This window comes from Equus przewalskii, chromosome 13, assembly GCF_037783145.1.
Source record: "Equus przewalskii isolate Varuska chromosome 13, EquPr2, whole genome shotgun sequence".
Lineage (NCBI taxonomy): Eukaryota > Metazoa > Chordata > Mammalia > Perissodactyla > Equidae > Equus > Equus przewalskii.
In genome coordinates this window covers 87,871,846-87,890,597 of record NC_091843.1, presented here as the reverse complement: position 1 = coordinate 87,890,597, position 18,752 = coordinate 87,871,846, and the positions used below count along the sequence as shown (strand labels likewise).

The 18,752-nt window shown below is 42.9% G+C and overlaps 1 protein-coding gene across 4 annotated transcripts in view; it reads left to right on the top strand.

The window, feature by feature from the left end:
- SV2C (synaptic vesicle glycoprotein 2C) overlaps positions 1-18,752 on the top strand; it is a 206,291-nt gene that overhangs the window by 39,151 nt on the left and 148,388 nt on the right. For all 4 annotated transcript variants that reach the window (XM_070571608.1, XM_070571609.1, XM_070571610.1 and 1 more), the window contains one exon: positions 9,145-9,823. In XM_070571608.1, the coding sequence (XP_070427709.1) occupies positions 9,244-9,823 (580 nt within the window). In that variant the 5' untranslated portion in view covers positions 9,145-9,243. The remainder of the gene's footprint in view (positions 1-9,144; positions 9,824-18,752) is intronic.

Here is an 18,752-nt window from a genome sequence, read left to right as displayed (position 1 = left end):
ACTGCCAACCTGAGTCAAGAGGGTGGACTGAGCACAAGCTAAATGCCCCCTCCCCAGCCCCATATACCCTATTCCACATACATGGATGATATATCAAGATATTCTTTAGGTAATAAGTAGCTCACCTCAAAAGAAAGAAAAAGAAGACTTCAGTTGCTGCATAAGGACAGGAAGACATAGCGGTGGGTGGGAGCTGACAGTGTGCCTCCCAAATTAGGGCCAGGACATGGTCAGCGGGCACTGTAGGGGCCAGGAACACACTGCACGTCTCCACCTGGAAGAAAGGACAGTCCACAACTGTCCTCCATACACAGGGCTGGGAAAGTGTCGCCCAGCTGAGATGGAAACCCTGAGCCTCCCAGTATCTCTGCACAGTGTTACATCCGTTAAATCCAGAATGGAGCCACTGATAGAAAAACCAGTTCAGACCTCTGTGAACCTTATGGGGCTCTAGCAGGGGCAAACTCGAAACTCTATAGGGGGAAAAAAAAAAACCCCTCAGGATGCTCACAACTCCAGGTGCAAGCAGGAGAGGATTCCTAGAGAACAGGGGTTCTGAATTTTTTGGTTTGGTCTCAGCACCCGATTTTCACCCTTAAAAATTCTTAAGGACGAAAGAGGTTTCGTTGTTGTGGGTTATATCCATTGTTATTTATCATATTAGAAATGAAAACTGAGAAACTTTTTGAAGATAGTCCACCAACCCAGTGAATGGGAAAATTCACACCTGAAGAGTTAGAGAGAATCGAGGAATCTGACAGGGGCTTCAAATCCAGCTGTGCTGTACTATCTAAATTAATCCTAGGTTCAAGCCATCTGCATCGCCTAAAGATTGGAAGTATAATTGCTAATTGTTAAGAGTGGGGGTCTCTGGGTGGTAGAAATAGGTATGATTTTCATTTTATTCTTGTGACTTTCTGTATTTTCCAGCTATTTCTTAAGCATGTTTTAGTTTTGTAATCAGAAAGAATACTGCGGTACTAAATTGAATTCAGATACTTCCTCAAGAGAACATTGCTCACTTTGATTCACTTGAGAATATTCCTTCCATCAAGAGGTCTGGGACCCTCTGAAAGGTCCTTAAATGTAAACATGTTAGTTATTTGGATAAGGCCTTTGAATTTCACTAATCTGGAATTGGAGAGATTTAGACAATTCCTGAGGCCAAGTTGACCCTGGCTTGGGAGACCTGTCCTTAAAGCAAATTAATTGTGTCAAATTGCATGAAAAGAATATTAACATACTTAAAACCAAAATTTCCAGGCTCTTTGATTGACTTATTACTTAAATACACTTTATTTTTGCAGCAAGTCTATTTAAAAATCATAGGAGATTACATTTTGAAAACTTAATTTCAGTTTTTGATAGATGTGAAATAAATACTGTATTTCATTTTAGAAATCCTATTTTAATGTAGACTTTCTGCCTCTCCTCCTGCTTCCCTCATTAATTTTAATTAGCGAGTTTCATGGTATTTTCCAATAGAGATGTTAGAATTTTAAAGGATCTTGGCTTTTATTTTAATACTTCCCATTATTATTAGTAGTATTTGCATTGTCTATATTATGAGTATTTCCCATTGCATGTAATGAGGATGGCTCGTTGGTGTCATGTTGAGGGTGGGGATCTTCTGTTGTTAGGAAAGGTTGGGTAACATTTAGACAAGGTTCTTGAGAACAAGCTTTGTGCTGTGACTCTCCTAGAGCAGAACATCTGGAGTATGAGATAGCAACTTCCCAAATTTATTTGACCATAGAACTTTTTCCTCTCAGAGCACCTGGCAGGACCACATATTGTGGATTGCACTTTGGTGAAATGCTGATCCAGACGACTCCCTCATGAAGAAAGGAGAGATCATAGAGTTGGCCCCCCTATGGTGCTTGTGTCCTTGTTTAATAACATTGCTTTCTAGTGTTTTGTTTTTTATTTTTTGGTGAGGAAGACTGGCCCCGAGCTAACATCTGTGCCAATCTTCCTCTATTTTGTATGTGGGACACCTCTATGGCATGGCTTGACGAGCAGTGTGTAGGTCCACGCCTGGGATCTGAACCCGTGAACCCTGGGCCGCTGAAGTGGAGTGCTCGAACTTAACCACTACACCACTGGGCTGGCCCCTATAGTGTTTTATTTTACTAGGTTCCTGGTTTCAAGAAGTTTACACTCTGATAGGGAAGATCATCCCACTCATGGATAACCAATCATATTCATGGTTAACCAATCACATTCATGGATAACCAGTCCCATTCATAGATAACCAATCGTACTCATGGATAACCAATCACATTCATGGACAACCAGTCACGTTCATGGTTAACCAATCGCATTCATGGATAACCAATCCCAATCCTGGATAACCAATCCCATTCATGGATAACCAATCCCATTCATGGTTAACCAATCGCACTCATGGATAACCAATCATATTCATGGTTAACCAATCGCACTCATGGATAACCAGTCCCATTCACGGATAAGCACAAAGGAGGACATGCTTCACTGTCCGGAGGAAACCCACTGCGCTTCACTGGGAACATGTGAATAGGTTAAAACAATCATGAAAGGAAATCACTTTGTGAAACCTGCGGCTTTTGAACTGCTCCTTGAAGAATGGGGATTTACACATATTTACACCTCAGTTTAGAGGTTTGGAGGGCAAGAGGCATCCTTAAATGATAAAGTCTGCTGTCAAAGACTTGGACAGGCTGGGGTGATAGATCAGTTTCTATTTTCTCATCTCAAAATGTGCTCTCCTCCCTCCCAAGAGCTTCTTTTCAGAATGCCCTCTCGCTGCGGGTCTGGGGTTCTGCATCTGATGCTGGTCACCGTCAGATAGCACCACTATTTCACAAGGTTAGGCCACGTGAAGTAGCAGTGCGGATGTTTTTACGAGGTACTTAGACCTCCGACAAGACCCTGTCCATCTTCTTACCCTTCTGCTCTCTCCAGAGCCTGTCTCCAGACCACCAAAGTGCAGATCTCAGCATGCTGATCTTTTTTGTGGACAGTTAGTTTAAGGGGCTTTAAACCTGTGTTAAATAAGCCTTTCAACAAATATTTCTTTCTGGAATAAGCATATTCATAATCTAGATGGTGTACTGCACCAAATCTCTTGGACTGTGTTCTTTTAATAATCATACAAAACCAGAGCGTTTTATTGAATGCAAATTATACCTCAATAAAATTGGTTTTAAGCTTTTAAAAAAGTCACCATTTTCAGACATATGAAATTGCCTTAATAAAAAGGTATCTAGTTGTTTATAATCAGTCCTACTTGCAATGTGGGTGGCGAATATTAAAGGTTGCATTTCTTCCTGACATTAATCATAAATTAAAATGCGTATTAGTTTGGAGTAATGCATTATAGTATCCCTCAAAACATTTCTGGGGGACGGCCCCGTGGCCGAGTGGTTAAGTTCCTGCGCTCCACTTTGGCAGCCCAGGGTTTTGCTGGTTCGGATCCTGGGTACGGACATGGCACCACTCATCAGGCCATGTTGAGGTGGCGTCCCACATGCCACAACTAGAAGGACCCACAATTAAAATATACAACTATGTACTGGGGGGATTTGGGGAGAAAAAGCAGACAGGAAAAAAAAGAAGATTGGCAACAGTTGTTAGCTCAGGTGCCAATCTTTAAAAAAACAAAAAACCTTTAAAAAAAAAAATTCCTGGACTTTGTGCAAATTTTAGATGTTCACTTCATTGTCTTTTTATCTTAACGAAGCCCTATTTTGTGACATTACTACAGTGTCATCATATATGGTCAGATGGAAAGTGATAAGGCTCTCCTCCGTGTGGCTCGTGTGCTCCGTGAAAGTCTTGACCAAAATCATACAGCACTGAGTTAAGGCGAAATGTCATTCCCCACTTCTCGGGCTTCCACTCACATACAGGAACTTCTGCTCCCCAGGAGAGACAAAAGTGGGGAAAACACTTAGAGCTTCTCCCTCCCCCCCCCCACACACAGCCCCAGTTCTCCCCAGGAGAGAAGGAGCGGTTTCTCTGGTGAATTGGGGGAAAGACCTTGGCCTGCTGGCCTCAGCGCGGGGGGAGATGCTCCCCGCAGGTCTGCAGAGTTGGAAGCTCCCTGGATGGCCAGCCTACACAAGGAGTCCTGCGGGGTCCAGCATGCCTGGACTGGGAAGAAGGTGTGGCATCAGAGATGAAGTGTGGGCACAATTTTCCATCAGCTGGCAATTGATCACCATTTGTCTTCTTTGTTGAATGTCTCCATTAGGTCCAAATTTAGGAGGGGAAGAGGGTTGTTCTATGACAAGCCCCTACCCCCAACCCCAGCACAGGCTCCCATTTCTACTAAGAGGTGGCAGATGTAGTGGGTGAATGGCTGGGCTCTGGAGAAGGATTGTCTAGGCTGGAATTCTTACTGGGCAGGTTTCAGTTTCCCCATCTGTAAAATGGGGATTTTAAAAGTACCTACCACATGTGTCTGTGGTGAGGATTATTGTTGGGCAAGAAGACCTCTGAAGCGCTTAGCACGTGGCCGACATCATAATAGGTGAGCTGTTATTATTGTTCTCATTACTCTGAGAGTACACAATGGCTTTAAAGAAGTTTAAACACAGTTCTTAAAATGATGGCCTCTCCCAGCCTCCAGAAGATCTAGAATGTTTTGGGCAGGAGGAGCTATCCAAGATCTTTTGATGATGAGGGGTAAAGCAGAAGGAAGGACTGGAGGTTGGGCACAGTGTGGGGAAACAGAGAAACATCTGTGTGTGTGCGTGTGGGTTGTGCATGATGGGAACATGTGTAGGATGGTTTTGAAATAGTGTGTGGTGTTTGATAGTGGATACGTGCTGTTTGGCATAAACCATCAAAGAAAAAAAGAACTAAAACTCTATTTTGCCAGGATAACTCTCATTTGTGTGTATAACTTATTATTTGTGCAAAATGATTGACATATACAATGAGTTTGCATATCATTAAATATATCAGATAAACTTTGCTGTAAATATTATTCAGTTGTAACAACCACTTCTATAAATGTAGTTTCTAATCAGGTGTGGGACCTACTGCTCAGCATGAGTAACAGGGCATATAAACAAGTATTTGTTAAATGCAAATTATAGGAGCTGTGGTTGATGCTCTGCCCAGAACCTCTTGGGTCCCTTTTGTTGTCACCGAGCTCTCCTCCGCTGGCTCCAGTGTGCCATTGCTTCTCGTCTTCAGAGGCCTGCCTTGGGTGACTAGAACTGCTTTGCCTTTGGATGCAGAGAGCTGGAAGCGCCTGGAGTCCATCCTCGCCCTGGGTGGCCCTGAGCCCACAGTGGACAGGTGTGGGAGTATGAAAGCCCAGCATTGCCTCAAGTGGGAATAACTCTGGGGCATAACTTATGTTCCTGAGTCATCAGGAGTGATAACTGAGGATCAGGCTGGTGCTCGCCCCACAGGACTGCCTGAAATTGCGGTCCTGCTTCCATTGTCCCCCTCCCTTACCTGCTCCCTCCACTCCCTTACCAGTTCTTCCTTCATAAAGGATTCGCAGCTGATTCCTCATCACAGCGTCTGCCTCTGGGGAACCTGAATGAAAAGCACTTAACACATGTCGAATTCTGTCCTGGACACAGTGTAAGCACCAGCTCATGGGATCCTGCCCGCGCTGTGAGGTGGTTGTCATCCCCCTTATTTCGTGGAGAGGTGCACCGACTTGAATAAGGAGGAGGGGCAGCGTGTCCTTCCCTGGGGGTGGGTAGAGGTTGTTGCTTTGCCTTCTTCCCTGCCCTCCTGGCCCACAGACATCTTCTTTAACACGACTGTGTTATCGTTTGAAGTACAGCCACCACCTTGGGGTAGTTTATCTGAACAAACAAGACCATATTTTGAATTATTATCCATAAAAAGTGCATTACTGATGAAAGATACCACGGCAATTCTCTTTGTTTCAGAAGCTACCAGACGATTTAGCAACGGGGCTATAAAACCAGTTATGTGAATGACTAGGAAGAACCTAGTGCATTTAGTAAGGCTTCAGGGAGAGCGCTGGGTAAGGCAGACTGTGTGAGGCAGACGGGAGGCGGGGCGAGCCTTTAGGGTCAGACACACCTGAGCTTGAGTCCCAGCATCTCCTCGGATGAGCTTTGTGACCTTGGGCTGGTTATTTAATCTCACTAAGCCTTAATTTTCTTACCTGTAAAATGGAGACTATAATATCTATTTTGTAGGATCTTAAGTAAGGATTAAATAAAAGAATGGCTATAAAGTTCTTGGCACAGCGCCTGGCATAAAGTAAGCACTGAATCAAACAGGTTTTCATTAAAACGGAGCCTGGCACACATTACATGTTGTAACTCAGCGATTCACCCAGAAGCAGGGGTGTATTATTTTCAGACATTGACGATGCAATAAGCAGCTGCTCGTGGACATCCTGGTGGCCACCCCTGGTGTGCAGGCCACACCTGGAGAACCGTGGGTCAGTGCAGCATGGCCTTCTACACAAACGCCAATCTGCTATTTTCCTGGCCGTCTCTGGGATGAACCAACCTTTTTGCATTTTCCGTTCACCAGAGAGAGGAATAGCCATGCAGTACACCTCTGCCCGCTGAATACCCTGCCCACTAGCCAAGCATCTCGCACGTTTTCCAAGACTACATAGTAAAGATGGTATAGCTGTGTTTCTTGTTTAACAATTTATTTTGGGGTCGTTGTAAATTCACATGCAGTTGTAAGGAATAATACAGAGAGATCCCCTATACCCTTGACCCAGTTTCCCCCAAGGGGAATATCTACAAACGTCTGATTTTAAGCAGAATTTTTGAGTAAGTACTTAAACCTACCCTTATTTATGCAAAAGCACTGAAAAATCTGGTTTGCTGTAGTGAGACTGCGAACTACAAGACCCACTGTCTCTCCTGTCAGGATCTGAGAATCAGCCAGCCCGTCGTTTTTGGCATGAGAAACCTTGATTCAAAAGGAGAGCTTATATACACGTAGTCCTTGTTTTACCCCAGAATTAAAACTAAGACTTTTACAAGAAGCATTTTTTCAAAACCGAAATGTTTAATTGTAAACCTCTTTTTCATCTTTTTCCTTGCTCGCCTGATTAGATTCCTTAGAGAGTTAGCATTACCCGCTTCCCAGCCGCGACCATGACGATGGAGACACCACGCCTGTTTTCTCTCCCAGAGGCGGCTCCCATGCCAGGGCCTTTCTGGGGCTGAGAGCCCCATAGAGCATGTGGTAAAAATGTTTGTGGCCGGGAACAAAAGCAGAAAAGCTAAATGCAGTCGGCCTGTTTACCATTTATTAGCAGCATGTCTCGCGGAAGCTCTCGGTTACTAACACAGCGGGGTGCATCGCGGGGATGGCTCTGCGGCCCCGCTGTCAGCATCCGACCTCCCGCACCGGTGGGCGCGGCGGCGCTGGTGTGCACGGCGCTGGTGTAGGCAGGCAGAGCGGCTGTGCGGCGTCTGATAGGATCTCCAATTTATGGATGGTAGAGCAGTTGGCTTTATTTATTGTGTGAAATGTTTTAAGTTTGCTTTTAATTTTTAAAGTCGGAAGCTCTCTCCATCTCCCACATCGTTTGTCATCACCTCCCTTCTCCTTCGCTTCTCTTTTTTTCCTGCCTCCTCGAGTTTCTGAGCACGTCATCCTCGGCCCCCTTTCTCACTGCCTTCCTGTCTTTCCTTACTCTTCTCAAAGATGCTCCCACCTCTCCCTTGCTGCCTCTCAGCTCTCTAAAAAGAAAGAAAAGGGAAGACAAACAGATAAATCCTTTATTAAGACATTTGGCCAAAACCCTTGTAATCCTGTTTATTTCAGATTCATTTTGTTGTCTTCCAAACCCGGGCCTGTGCGGAGCCCTGCTCTGTTTTGCCTACTGGGCATTTGTAGGTATTCAGTGGTAATGGCGCACAGTCCATTTATAGACAGTTTTTTTCCTTTCTTGCTGGGTTTGTGCTGTCTGAATGAGCTGTTTAAATATATGTTTGTAATAGCCACTTACCAAGTGTTTTACACCGGGTGCAAAAGGAAAAAGTAGAAATGACTATTATATAAATCCATGTTTGAAATGCGGCCACGGCCTAGGGCTTGGGGAGTGAATGATGGAGGAGATGACTGTCTCACCTTTATGTCATCTGTGAACAAGGGTGGGCCTGACACTGGCTCCCTTGGGCCACCAGAGGAGATGGTCAGTGGACAAGTGAAAGATCAGTTACTGTGAGGTCACCCCGAACATAATGAGCTAAGACATAGGGGCCGTCAGTGAGAAAGAGACCAAAAGATGGGTCTTGGGAGACTGCCGACTCATATCCAGGACAGCAATGAACTGGAGGAAGACAGGTGTGTGTGTGTGTGTGTGTGTCCAGAGATGAAGAAGGTAGAGACAAAGCCTGGGGCGCTTAGAGGGTGGGGTTGTGGTTGCATGTGGCTTACCTGTCCCTCCTGGTCAGGGGGTAGTTTCTGAAAGGGCAGACCCCCGACTGGACAAGCCAAATAGTTGAATTCAATGATGATCAAAGGTGTCTGTGCAGTCATTTGGTGAACTCTGCCAGTTTCCTACAGATGTGATTGATGTAATAGGGAAATACTCTTTGGCGGTTTGGGGTGCATGTAAGTCTCTGTTACCATTTATTGGAAGGAGGTACAGAGCAGAAATGCATTTCACAAATATATATATGATTTGATAGCATTGTACATAGGGCTGCTTGCCTGCTTTTTGGTTTTCTTTCAATGTAAGGAAATAAGGTCAGACAGGATTTTCCTGTATTCTGGTTTTACCTTTGTGGTGTGTGTATACATACGCCTGTGAGCAATGTTATTTTTCTTAGCCAGAGTATATCTTTATAGCACTTTCAACATGTGTCGGATGTACTTTTAAAGGTGCCAGACACCCTGTTTTATTCTCAGGGGAGTACCTGTGCATTCTATGCAGAGTTACTTAGGGGGAAGAGTTCCTTAAAAACAAAACAATAATAATAACAGTAAAAACCCTAAATTCTCCATGTGCTGATCCACTTGAGCAGAGAACCAGCATCCAGTGTGCATGTGTATGGTGAGGTCAAAGAAAGGGAGGCTAATTCTGTGTCTTAGTCCAAGGGGCAGTGAAAAGAGACCAAGAAATGTGTGGTGAAAAAGACAGAGAAAAAAAGAATGATCTCTCCTCTGGTTTTTCTTCTCTTGCAGTTCCATTTTGAACCCAAAGTGGATGATGCTGTCGGGGCTGAACCACTGACCAGAGTCTGAAAAATTCCCATCTTCTCGTTGGCCATCCATTGAGATAAGATGGAAGACTCTTACAAGGATAGGACTTCACTGATGAAGGGTGCCAAGGACATTGCCAGAGAGGTGAAGAAGCAAACCGTAAAGAAGGTGAATCAAGCCGTGGACCGGGCCCAGGACGAATACACCCAGAGGTCCTACAGTCGGTTCCAAGATGAAGAAGAGGATGATGACTATTACCCGCCTGGAGAAACCTATGATGGGGAGGCCAATGATGATGAAGGCTCCAGCGAAGCTACAGAGGGTCACGATGAAGATGATGAGATCTACGAAGGGGAGTATCAGGGCATCCCCAGTATGAGCCAAGGGAAAGACAGCATCGTGTCAGTGGGGCAGCCCAAGGGTGATGAGTACAAGGACCGACGGGAGCTGGAGTCAGAGAGGAAAGCTGACGAGGAGGAACTAGCCCAGCAGTATGAGCTGATAATCCAGGAGTGTGGTCACGGTCGTTTTCAGTGGGCCCTTTTCTTCGTCCTGGGCATGGCCCTGATGGCGGATGGCGTGGAGGTGTTTGTCGTTGGCTTCGTGTTGCCCAGCGCTGAGACAGACCTATGCATACCAGATTCAGGATCCGGCTGGCTAGGTGAGTGCGTCATGTCAGTAGACAAATTCTGAAAGTGGTTTATTTGTTGAGCACAGTTCACAAATGCAATAAATACTTTTCATCTAGAGCACTGCATTTTTCCCCCAATACTCTATGATGAAAATTTTACACATGCAAAAGAATCAGAAATATTGTACAGTGATGCCCGTAAATATCCACCACATAGATTCTATAGTTAACATTTTCTGTTATTTTGTTTGTCACTTATCCATCTATCTTTCTATCCGTCCATCAATCCAACTTACATTTTTATGCATTTCAAAGTAAGTTGGAGCAATATATTTAACTTATACTATTATAAATGTTTCATTGTTTTCTCCTTTATTAACTTCCAGAAATATGTCCTTGGAAGTTAATAAGGCTATTATATGTAACTTATTTCACACTTTTCTAAATACAGAGATTAATTCTACAAAACCCTGACAAATGTGATTTCAAATTCCAAATTTCAAATTTTATGTATAACACTATGGTTTAAATATTTTGTGGACCCTGCTTATTTTTATTTTTCCTACCATCTATGTGTATGTTTGCTTGTTGATTTCTTCAATTAGGCTTCTTCATAGAATTTTCTCTAGATGATTTTTTGTCTTTTTCAAAGTTTGTACCTTTGTGCCTAAACTGGAAAAACTTCATTTCCTCATATGAATCAAAAATCTATTTCAAATCGTATTAATATTTAAATTACATGTGTTAAAGATAATGTGATTTCTCTGTAAAATATCTAGATAGCAGACTTGATTTTTATTTTAAAGTTACCATGCACGCAAGGTTCATATTGTTAGGAAGCTGTAGTTAACGCTCCCACTTATTTCCCATGTGGGAGAGAAAATAAAAAGGCCGAGACACATGCGCCCAGCGGAATATCCCCAATAACATAAGAGTCCACTTCAAACACTCGGGCCAGAAGTCACCAGGACTCCAAACCCCGTCTGCTAAGCATACCTCAGAGAACGTGTTTACGAGCATATTAAATCTTCATGTGTTTCAGAGTCTGTGAAAGAGAGTAAGAAAACTTACTATCTTTATTTCCAAGGGGCTTTTTAAAACTAAAGCTTGAAAAACAAAAGTATACAACTGTTTTTGTGGAAACCTAGTAACTTTATTAGGTAATGTTAAAATCATGGATGCTGAGAAATTTTCTGTGTGAAAAAAAATTAAATACCATTTCCTAACTTGCCCTGTGACAACACAAGAGAGAGAATCGTGAATGAGAAAAGGATTTGCATCTTATTCGTCTGACATGTGTGTCTTTCATATGTCCCCCTCCTAGCGATGTTTCCTTCATCACTGAACTGAAAGACGCAAACGCACCAGAGCAGCCTGAGGGCGAGGGGGGGGGCATAGTTTGCATGTTTTTGCTGGTGGCCTCATTTGTGTGTTCAACCATCAGACCGCAGAACATCATTCGCAGGAGGGTCCTCAATCATTTGTCAAATTGATCTTTTCAGCATACCTGTTTTGTATCTAGCACTGTATTTTGTTTTTGTTTCTTTCCTTTAATGAGCAAGTATACCCACTGTAAGCCTAGGCATCAAAATATTTATCAAGATTTTTCTAAAGGACTATGTCAGGAGAATATTTTAAGAAGATAGATCCTTAGAAATACATCCACACAAATATTTAATAATTGCAGGCTTACATTTAGAATAAAAATCTTTCCATGTTATGATCCTAACTTTTCCACATTTCAGAAAAGTCTAAGCTAATCTTGTCCTTGTGCCTTTATCTTCTTGGTGCTGGATGGAAGCACGGGATCCCACATGGTTCTCTCATCAGTCTGTCCTGTAGGCCTGTAAACCCTGATGTTGTTATGAACCCCCAGGTGGCGTTCAGAAGTGTAGATAATGCTGTGGAACAACGGGAGCACAGACATTTTCATCTTTCCATAAATGTTGCCTGCTTTAGTGAATTAGAAATGTGTCCCCAGGAGTGCATAGTTTCACTCAGTGTTGTGAGTCCCCAACAGAAGCATCTTAATGGTTTCATAACTGTGCCCTCCAGACTTGCATTTCAATTATTTTGCCATTGTAATTTCACTTATAATTGCATTCTAGCGCGATCTTTTTTAGACAAGCGTTTAAATTGTTTTGCCATTTTCATTTCATCGAATAATAGCTTTGTAATATAATTACCACACTAAGTCATAGCAATGGGATCAAAATGCAAGAAGGAAAGATGTGTGACCCATGTTTGGTGGCATTTGAGGGATATAGATTTGCAAAATTTCTCATTTGCTGCTAAGCATTGTGTCATTTTTCTCAAGGAAGACCAGAAACAAAAAGTGTGAACCAATTTATGTTTTAATTATTTGGGAGATAGACTCTCTCTTTGTGTTTGCTAGAAGATTGACGTAAAGGTGGCTAAGGGCACACCGTGTGTGTGTGTGGTCTGTGTGTATCTATAACCTTGTTAATTGGGCTGTGAAGAAATTAGGGTAAATAATTATCTAATGAGCTGCTCTTTGGGGCCATGAGTGCAGTCATTCTAAGATACTCCATTCTCTATTCCCGAAGTCTGTTTATGGAACACTTATTATGTGCGAAGCACAGTGTTACCTGAGCGGGTAACAGGACAAAAAGAGACAAGGATTCTGCACCTAAGGAAGTTATAGTCTAGGATGGAGGAATCATAAATGTCTGCAGATTACCAGGACAAGGAAGCAAGTACCCATAGCCGTGAGAGAAATGTAAATAGAGACTTCAGGCTGGGAGACCGCGTCATGGTAAGGACCTGACTAAGGCTGTGGAGAGAAGGCATGGACTTGAGAGCTGTTCCAGGGGTCAAGTCGGCAAGGATTTGGCCATCATTTAGTTTGGAAGGGGGAGGAAGCAAGTGGTTAATGAAAGGAAGGCAATTCATCAAATTAAATAATGTGAGAGTACAGGTTTTAGCATGAGGGAGAAAGAGGAAAGGTTTAGTTTTAGGCTTCTCAATTTGAGATCCTTGGGGGTGTCTGAAGAGCAGTGCCCAGTGGGCTCTGTGCCATTTGGGATCCATCTCATTTAAGATGAAACTGCCGAGGACCTTAACCAGGGAGAGGGCGGTTTCCTGCTGAACTCTATTTATGGGGCTGGTGGTAAGGAAGACGGAGAAAGAGAAGCCAGAAGAGGCGCAGGCAGGAGAGAGGGGAGGTCTGGACAGTTGCTGGGAGAAGGAAGGGCTGTGTAACTCTTAGGCTTGCGGGAAAGGCTGGCGCGGGTTTCTCAGGTCTGCATTTAAGAAGTTACTGGTGCTGCCAGTGGCTCTTAAGAGGAAGACACTGTGCAAGGCAAAGTGAATAAACGATTCTGTAGCTAAATAACAAGAAAAAACTTTTTAAATCTTATCTGGAATATCTGTGACTTCAGTTGCCACTCTGGTCTTACAATAGTTTCTGTGTTTGATAAAGCAGTAATTATGGAGTGGCCATTATGTGTGGGGTGTGGCCCAAGGCTCTGTAAGGAAGATTGAGATGAATAAGGCTTGGTTCCTGTTGTCAGGGGAAATCATATTTTCCAGCTGTTGGTGTCTTAGTGATTTAGGCAAACCCCGTCATCTTAACAATGAGGGTAGGAGACCTGGAGAGTGTGGGTAACGTGCCTTGTCCGTGCTGGGTATTGGCTGAGAGAGACTGTAGACCACATGTGCCACTTCTCCCAACTCTCACTCACACGTTCCTTCCCGGGTCTCTAACATTTCCATTTAAAGTCCTCTTGATTGGGTTTACTCCTGGAAGAATACAAGACTCTCAATTATTGGCAAAAATAGACTGCTCTGGTATTTCAAGCAATGACCTAGAAATTCACCAGTTTTTGTGGACTCCAAAACTGTAATTACCTGTCGAAGTTACACATTTTTCTCCCTTTTCCAAAACCCTAAAAGAAGATGTTGCCTGCTTTTTACTTATAGGCAGTACATAATGGCAACAGGCACAAATGAGAAATCTGATTGCCTCTGAGAATTAACCTGTAAAATCAGCCATACTGCTATGTCGTCTGAAAGGGGCAGAGCAGCAGAAGTTAAAATAAAGAGAGGGAATGTGAGCCCCATGGCACCACGGGTTTTGTCTGTGTTGTTAACTACTGTATCCCCCTGCCCAGATCAGTGCCTGGTACGTAATAGAATCTCAACCAATATTGGTTGAATGAATGAATGACAGCCTCTGAGATCGTTAACACTTTGAGACCTCGTTGATGATATAGGTATATCTACAGTAAGAATGTGTTATTTCGAATGGGAATTCATCGGTAGTGGAGGAACACAAGAGGGAAAGCCACAGATGCAGATGTTGGCAGTGCCCTTCTAAATGCTGCTCAGGGTTGGGGTGCCCCGAACTAAGGACTTAACCTATGTGGTTTGGGGGCCACATGGATCCCTATGGTAGGGAAGGCTGCATTAGGCCTGGAGTCCATGAAGACATGAACCCGTAGCAAAGACCTGTCGTTCTAATGCATCAAAGCAAGTTGATTTCAAATTCAGCTTTCTCTAGAGTTTGCCCGTCAAGAATGTGCCTGCCAAGGACGCCAGTTGTCTTGGCAATTCAGTTTTTCATTTTAGTTAACCAATTGGCATTCTGGTTTTTTCCATCTGTCATGGTGAGGTTGGCTATTAGGAGTCTGCTTCTCCCATAGATCTGTCCTGGGCGTGTGTGACATGTTCAGTTTCTGAATGTGTAGGGCCAACGTCCAGACCAGGACTGGACCAAGGTAGCTAGCACCCTGGGAGGCCCACCTCGGCGGTCACCCGGGATTCCCAGAGAAATATCCTATCTGCAGTACATCCCAGTTTTCCTTTAAAACATCTACAATATTAGCTGGAGTGATTGGCATATTGGGCAAAATCAGAGGTAGACCAAGAACATCAAAGCTTTAAGATGAAGATGTTTGTAGATGCGAATGGAATTTTACTTGACATTTTTCTTTCATTTTTGGAAACTCTTGAAAGTTTTAAAAAATATTTCTAAATAATTCTAGAATAAATATGTATTTTTGTGAGTTTAGGACATATTTTTAGCTAGAAATGGAGCCAAATCTTTTATTGACAACTATAATGTTCATTCAACAAAAATTTATTGAGCGCCTACTATACGACAAGCACTATTTTAAACTCTAGAGGTACAATAGTAAGTAAAACAAAAAAAAATCTCTGGTAGACTTTAAGCATGTCTTTTAACCTCTCTTTCTGTGGTTTTTACCTGGATGGGGGAATTCCTTGGAACATGCAGAATTCTCCCTCTCTCTTTTTTTCCCTTTGCCACTTATGGAAAGGGTCGTTTCCTTGAAGGCTGAACTGGATGGATCTGACCTGAACCATCAAACCTAATTTCTCTTTCTCCATCCTGCTATATGCTCCTTTATTCCTTTAGGTATTAACAGAAGAAATATTCTGGTGGGGTTTCTCACTGCTTTATCTCTAAATGTCTGTTTTTTTTTAAACCCAGCTTCAAGTTTCTGAGATCTCCCTTTTTTTAGTCCCATTGACTGTTGCTCGCCACTAGCCTGCAGGCGTAGTGCAGGGACTGGCTGACTGTGCGTTGAGCCGGCCTTTGTAGGGTGTGTGTCCGCCCTGCCAGTGCTGCCAGGGAGAGCAGCACAACCCAGCTGATAACAAAGAGTGACGCAGTTTTTCCTTTTAGCTTTATTCCAAGATTTTGATCATTTGACGTCTGAGTGTGCTGTCAATTTTAAGACACATAGCCTTGTACCCTAAAAGCATGGGCTGCCCCTTTCAGGATCCGCAAGTCTGTCCTCTGCCCAATCCCTTGGCCATCCACGGCTACCTCAGCGTCTTGGAGGGAGGCTTGATCTCCGTTTTGTGTGCGCTCTCTGGTCCTGTTTAACTTCTCAGCTGTCACAGTGGTCCTAATCGGAATTACAAAGTTCTTGGCTCCTGGAGAACATCCTGTCCACCAACACTAGCAGAATCTTATTTGGATTCATTATTGCCAAATTGGAAACGAAGACTCAATAATTCATGGCCATTGTATTCCTGGATCCTGTCTCCTCTGGTGTTCCACCTTCTCCTGAGAGAAGCAAAGTTTATGACAGCTGAATGGAATTGGGCCAGTAGCTTGAAAAGATTTTTCCATCCACAGAGTCAGCAATCCATTTTCACAGGACAGGAGTGAACAGAAACTCCAGGCTACGTTCCTGAAACTTGTCAATAAATAGCGTCCTGGGACTGAGAGTGTGATGGTAAATGTCCTTCTGCCACCCAAAGGGTCACTGGGGTCACAGTACGGCTTTGAACCTGAAGGCTGATTCTTGCATCCTGAATCCCTGTATCCTACATCCTGGGACATTCCTGGACGAGGATTCTGATTCACCAGGAGTACTGGCCTTTCGCGTCCTGATTCAGTCTGGGACTCTCCCTGGAGTCACTGGAGAACTTACCGATGTGATGTCAGTTGGATAATTGGTTGATTGTGGACTTTGGTTTAAATAAGGTGGTCTGGATTGTTAATCATCTAATAAGTGCCTCAAGCCAAATATAAACTATACAGACGTGTAGGTTTGAATTCCAAACACCAAGACACGGTTGCACCCTTTCTTGGGAAATCTAACCTCTCAATATTTGCACATACAAGAGCTTTTAGAGGACCTCAGCTTCCTGCGGAAGGCTTCAGAAACTGAGAAACTGCTTGATTACATTCATCTTGAGGAATTAGTCTGATAAATTACTGAAGTAAGTATTCCCAACCCACATATTTGCAAACTGACGTTCTTACCTTAAACTTAGGAATTTCCTGTTGGCCTTTTTAAGATTGTGAGAGAAAGAGTAAAAGAGGTCTCTGAGTATAGTTCTTACCTTCAATTTCAACACTGAGGTCTCTAATCAAATACGAAATGATGAGGAAACAATGGCTTCTTCCAGTGAAAATTTTTTTATGTAAGGAATTTGCTTAAAAAGAGAAAGCAATGATCTTTAAATTATCTTCACATCTCTCTGTTAACAAAGCCTAAGATGATAAATTTTAAGTTATGTATAGTTTCCCACAATAAAAAAAAGGCAGTCTACTTGTGCATATTAGGAATGAGGAAATATTTCTAAATATTGGAAGATTGCTTATTTCTGCCGTTAAATTTCTTTTCATTCTCAAGGCAGCGCCTGGAAACAGAGCAGCTGACAGCTGAGAAGCTGCTGAAAGTCCTAATGGAAGCACTTTCCGTAGCCAGCTTGCATTGTGGGGCTGCCATGTGCAGTTCTGCAGGTTGTGACCTGCACCAAGGCACCTGGCTGGTGGTGAGGGGGTGCTGGAATCCAGCCCTCCTTCTACTCACCAAGCCATTGCCCCTGGCTTGGGGCTGTTTCCACCTGCCTTCAGGAAGGGATGACTTTTGCTAATTCTTCTGTTTCCAGGAGGCTCCATTTGTCATCTACCCAGATGAACACCTTTTCCCAATGAACATGCCTTCTATGCCAGGAGGCTCTGTGACTTTGGGATCAACACCAGGTAGTGGGGACCCTGAGGAGATTCGAAAGGAAGAGGGAGATAAGAAACCATGGTCTTTACACAGAATTCGAAATATGATGTACATCCGAAAATAAAAAAAAAAAAAAGAAAGAAACCATGGTCTTACCCTTCCAAGAACTTATGGCAGATTCAGAATCTTCCAAAAAGGGAGAAGATCAAAGAGAAGATCAAAACTAATGCGCAGATGTAACTCAGGAGGCGCCCCCTCAGCAGTTACAGTTGGATATTAAGTCCAGTCAGATTAGAGGGAGGTTTATTTTAGCACATTGCATATCTAGCAAGCTTAAAATATTTGGGAAATGTTGAGAAATGAGGGATTTTCATGTTTGTAAACGCACTGGATTTTACTTTATTTATTTTTTTAATTTATTTTTTATTGAGGTCATATTGTTTTATAACGTTGTATAAGTTTCAAGTGCACATCATTGTATTTTGACTTCTGTGCAGACTACATCATGTCCACCAGCAAAAGTCTAGTTTTCATCCGTCACTGTGCACATGTGCCCCTTTCCCCCTCTCACCCTCCCCCTGCCCTCTTCTCCTCTGGTAACCACCAGTCTGCTCTCTGTGTCTATGTGTTTGTTTGTTGTTATCGGTTTTTTTTAATCTTCCATATATGAGTGAAATCACACAGTATTTGGCTTTCTCCCTGACTTACTTTGCTTAGCATGATACCTCAAGGTCCATCCATCTTGTTGGAAATGGCAAGATTTCATCTTTTTTATGGCTGAGTAATATTCCATCGTGTATGTATATCACATCTTCTTTATGCATTCATCTGTTGATGGGCACTTAGGTTGTTTCCAAGTCTTGGCTATTGTGAATAAAGCTGCAGTGAACATAGGGGTGCAGATATCTTTTCAAATTAGTGTTTTTGTGTTCTTTTGATAAATACCCAGAAGTGGAATTGCTGGATCATATGGTAGTTCTATTTTTAATTTTTTGAGGAACCTCCATACTGTTTTCCACAGTGGCTGCACCAGTTTGCATTCTCACCAGCAGCGTATGAGGGTTCCCTTTTCTCCACATCCTCTCCAACACTTGTTATTTCTTGTCTTTTTAATAATAGTCATTCTGACAGGTGTGAGGTGATATCTCATTGTAGTATTGATTTGCATTTCCCTAATAATTTGTGATGTTGAACATCTTTTCATATGTTTGTTGACCATCTGTATATCTTCTTTGGAAAAATGTATGTTCAGATCATCTGCCCATTTTTTAATTGGGTTGTTTGTTTTTTTGTTGTTGAGTTGTATGAGTTCTTTATATATTTTGGAGATTAACCCCTTAGCAGATATATGATTTGCAAATATCTTCTCCCAAGATATTTGCCAAAGCAATCCTGAGAAAAAAAGAATGAAGTTGGAGGTATCACATGCCCCGATTGCAAAATATACTACAAAGCTACAGTAATCAAAACAGCATGGTACCAGCACAAAAACAGACACACAG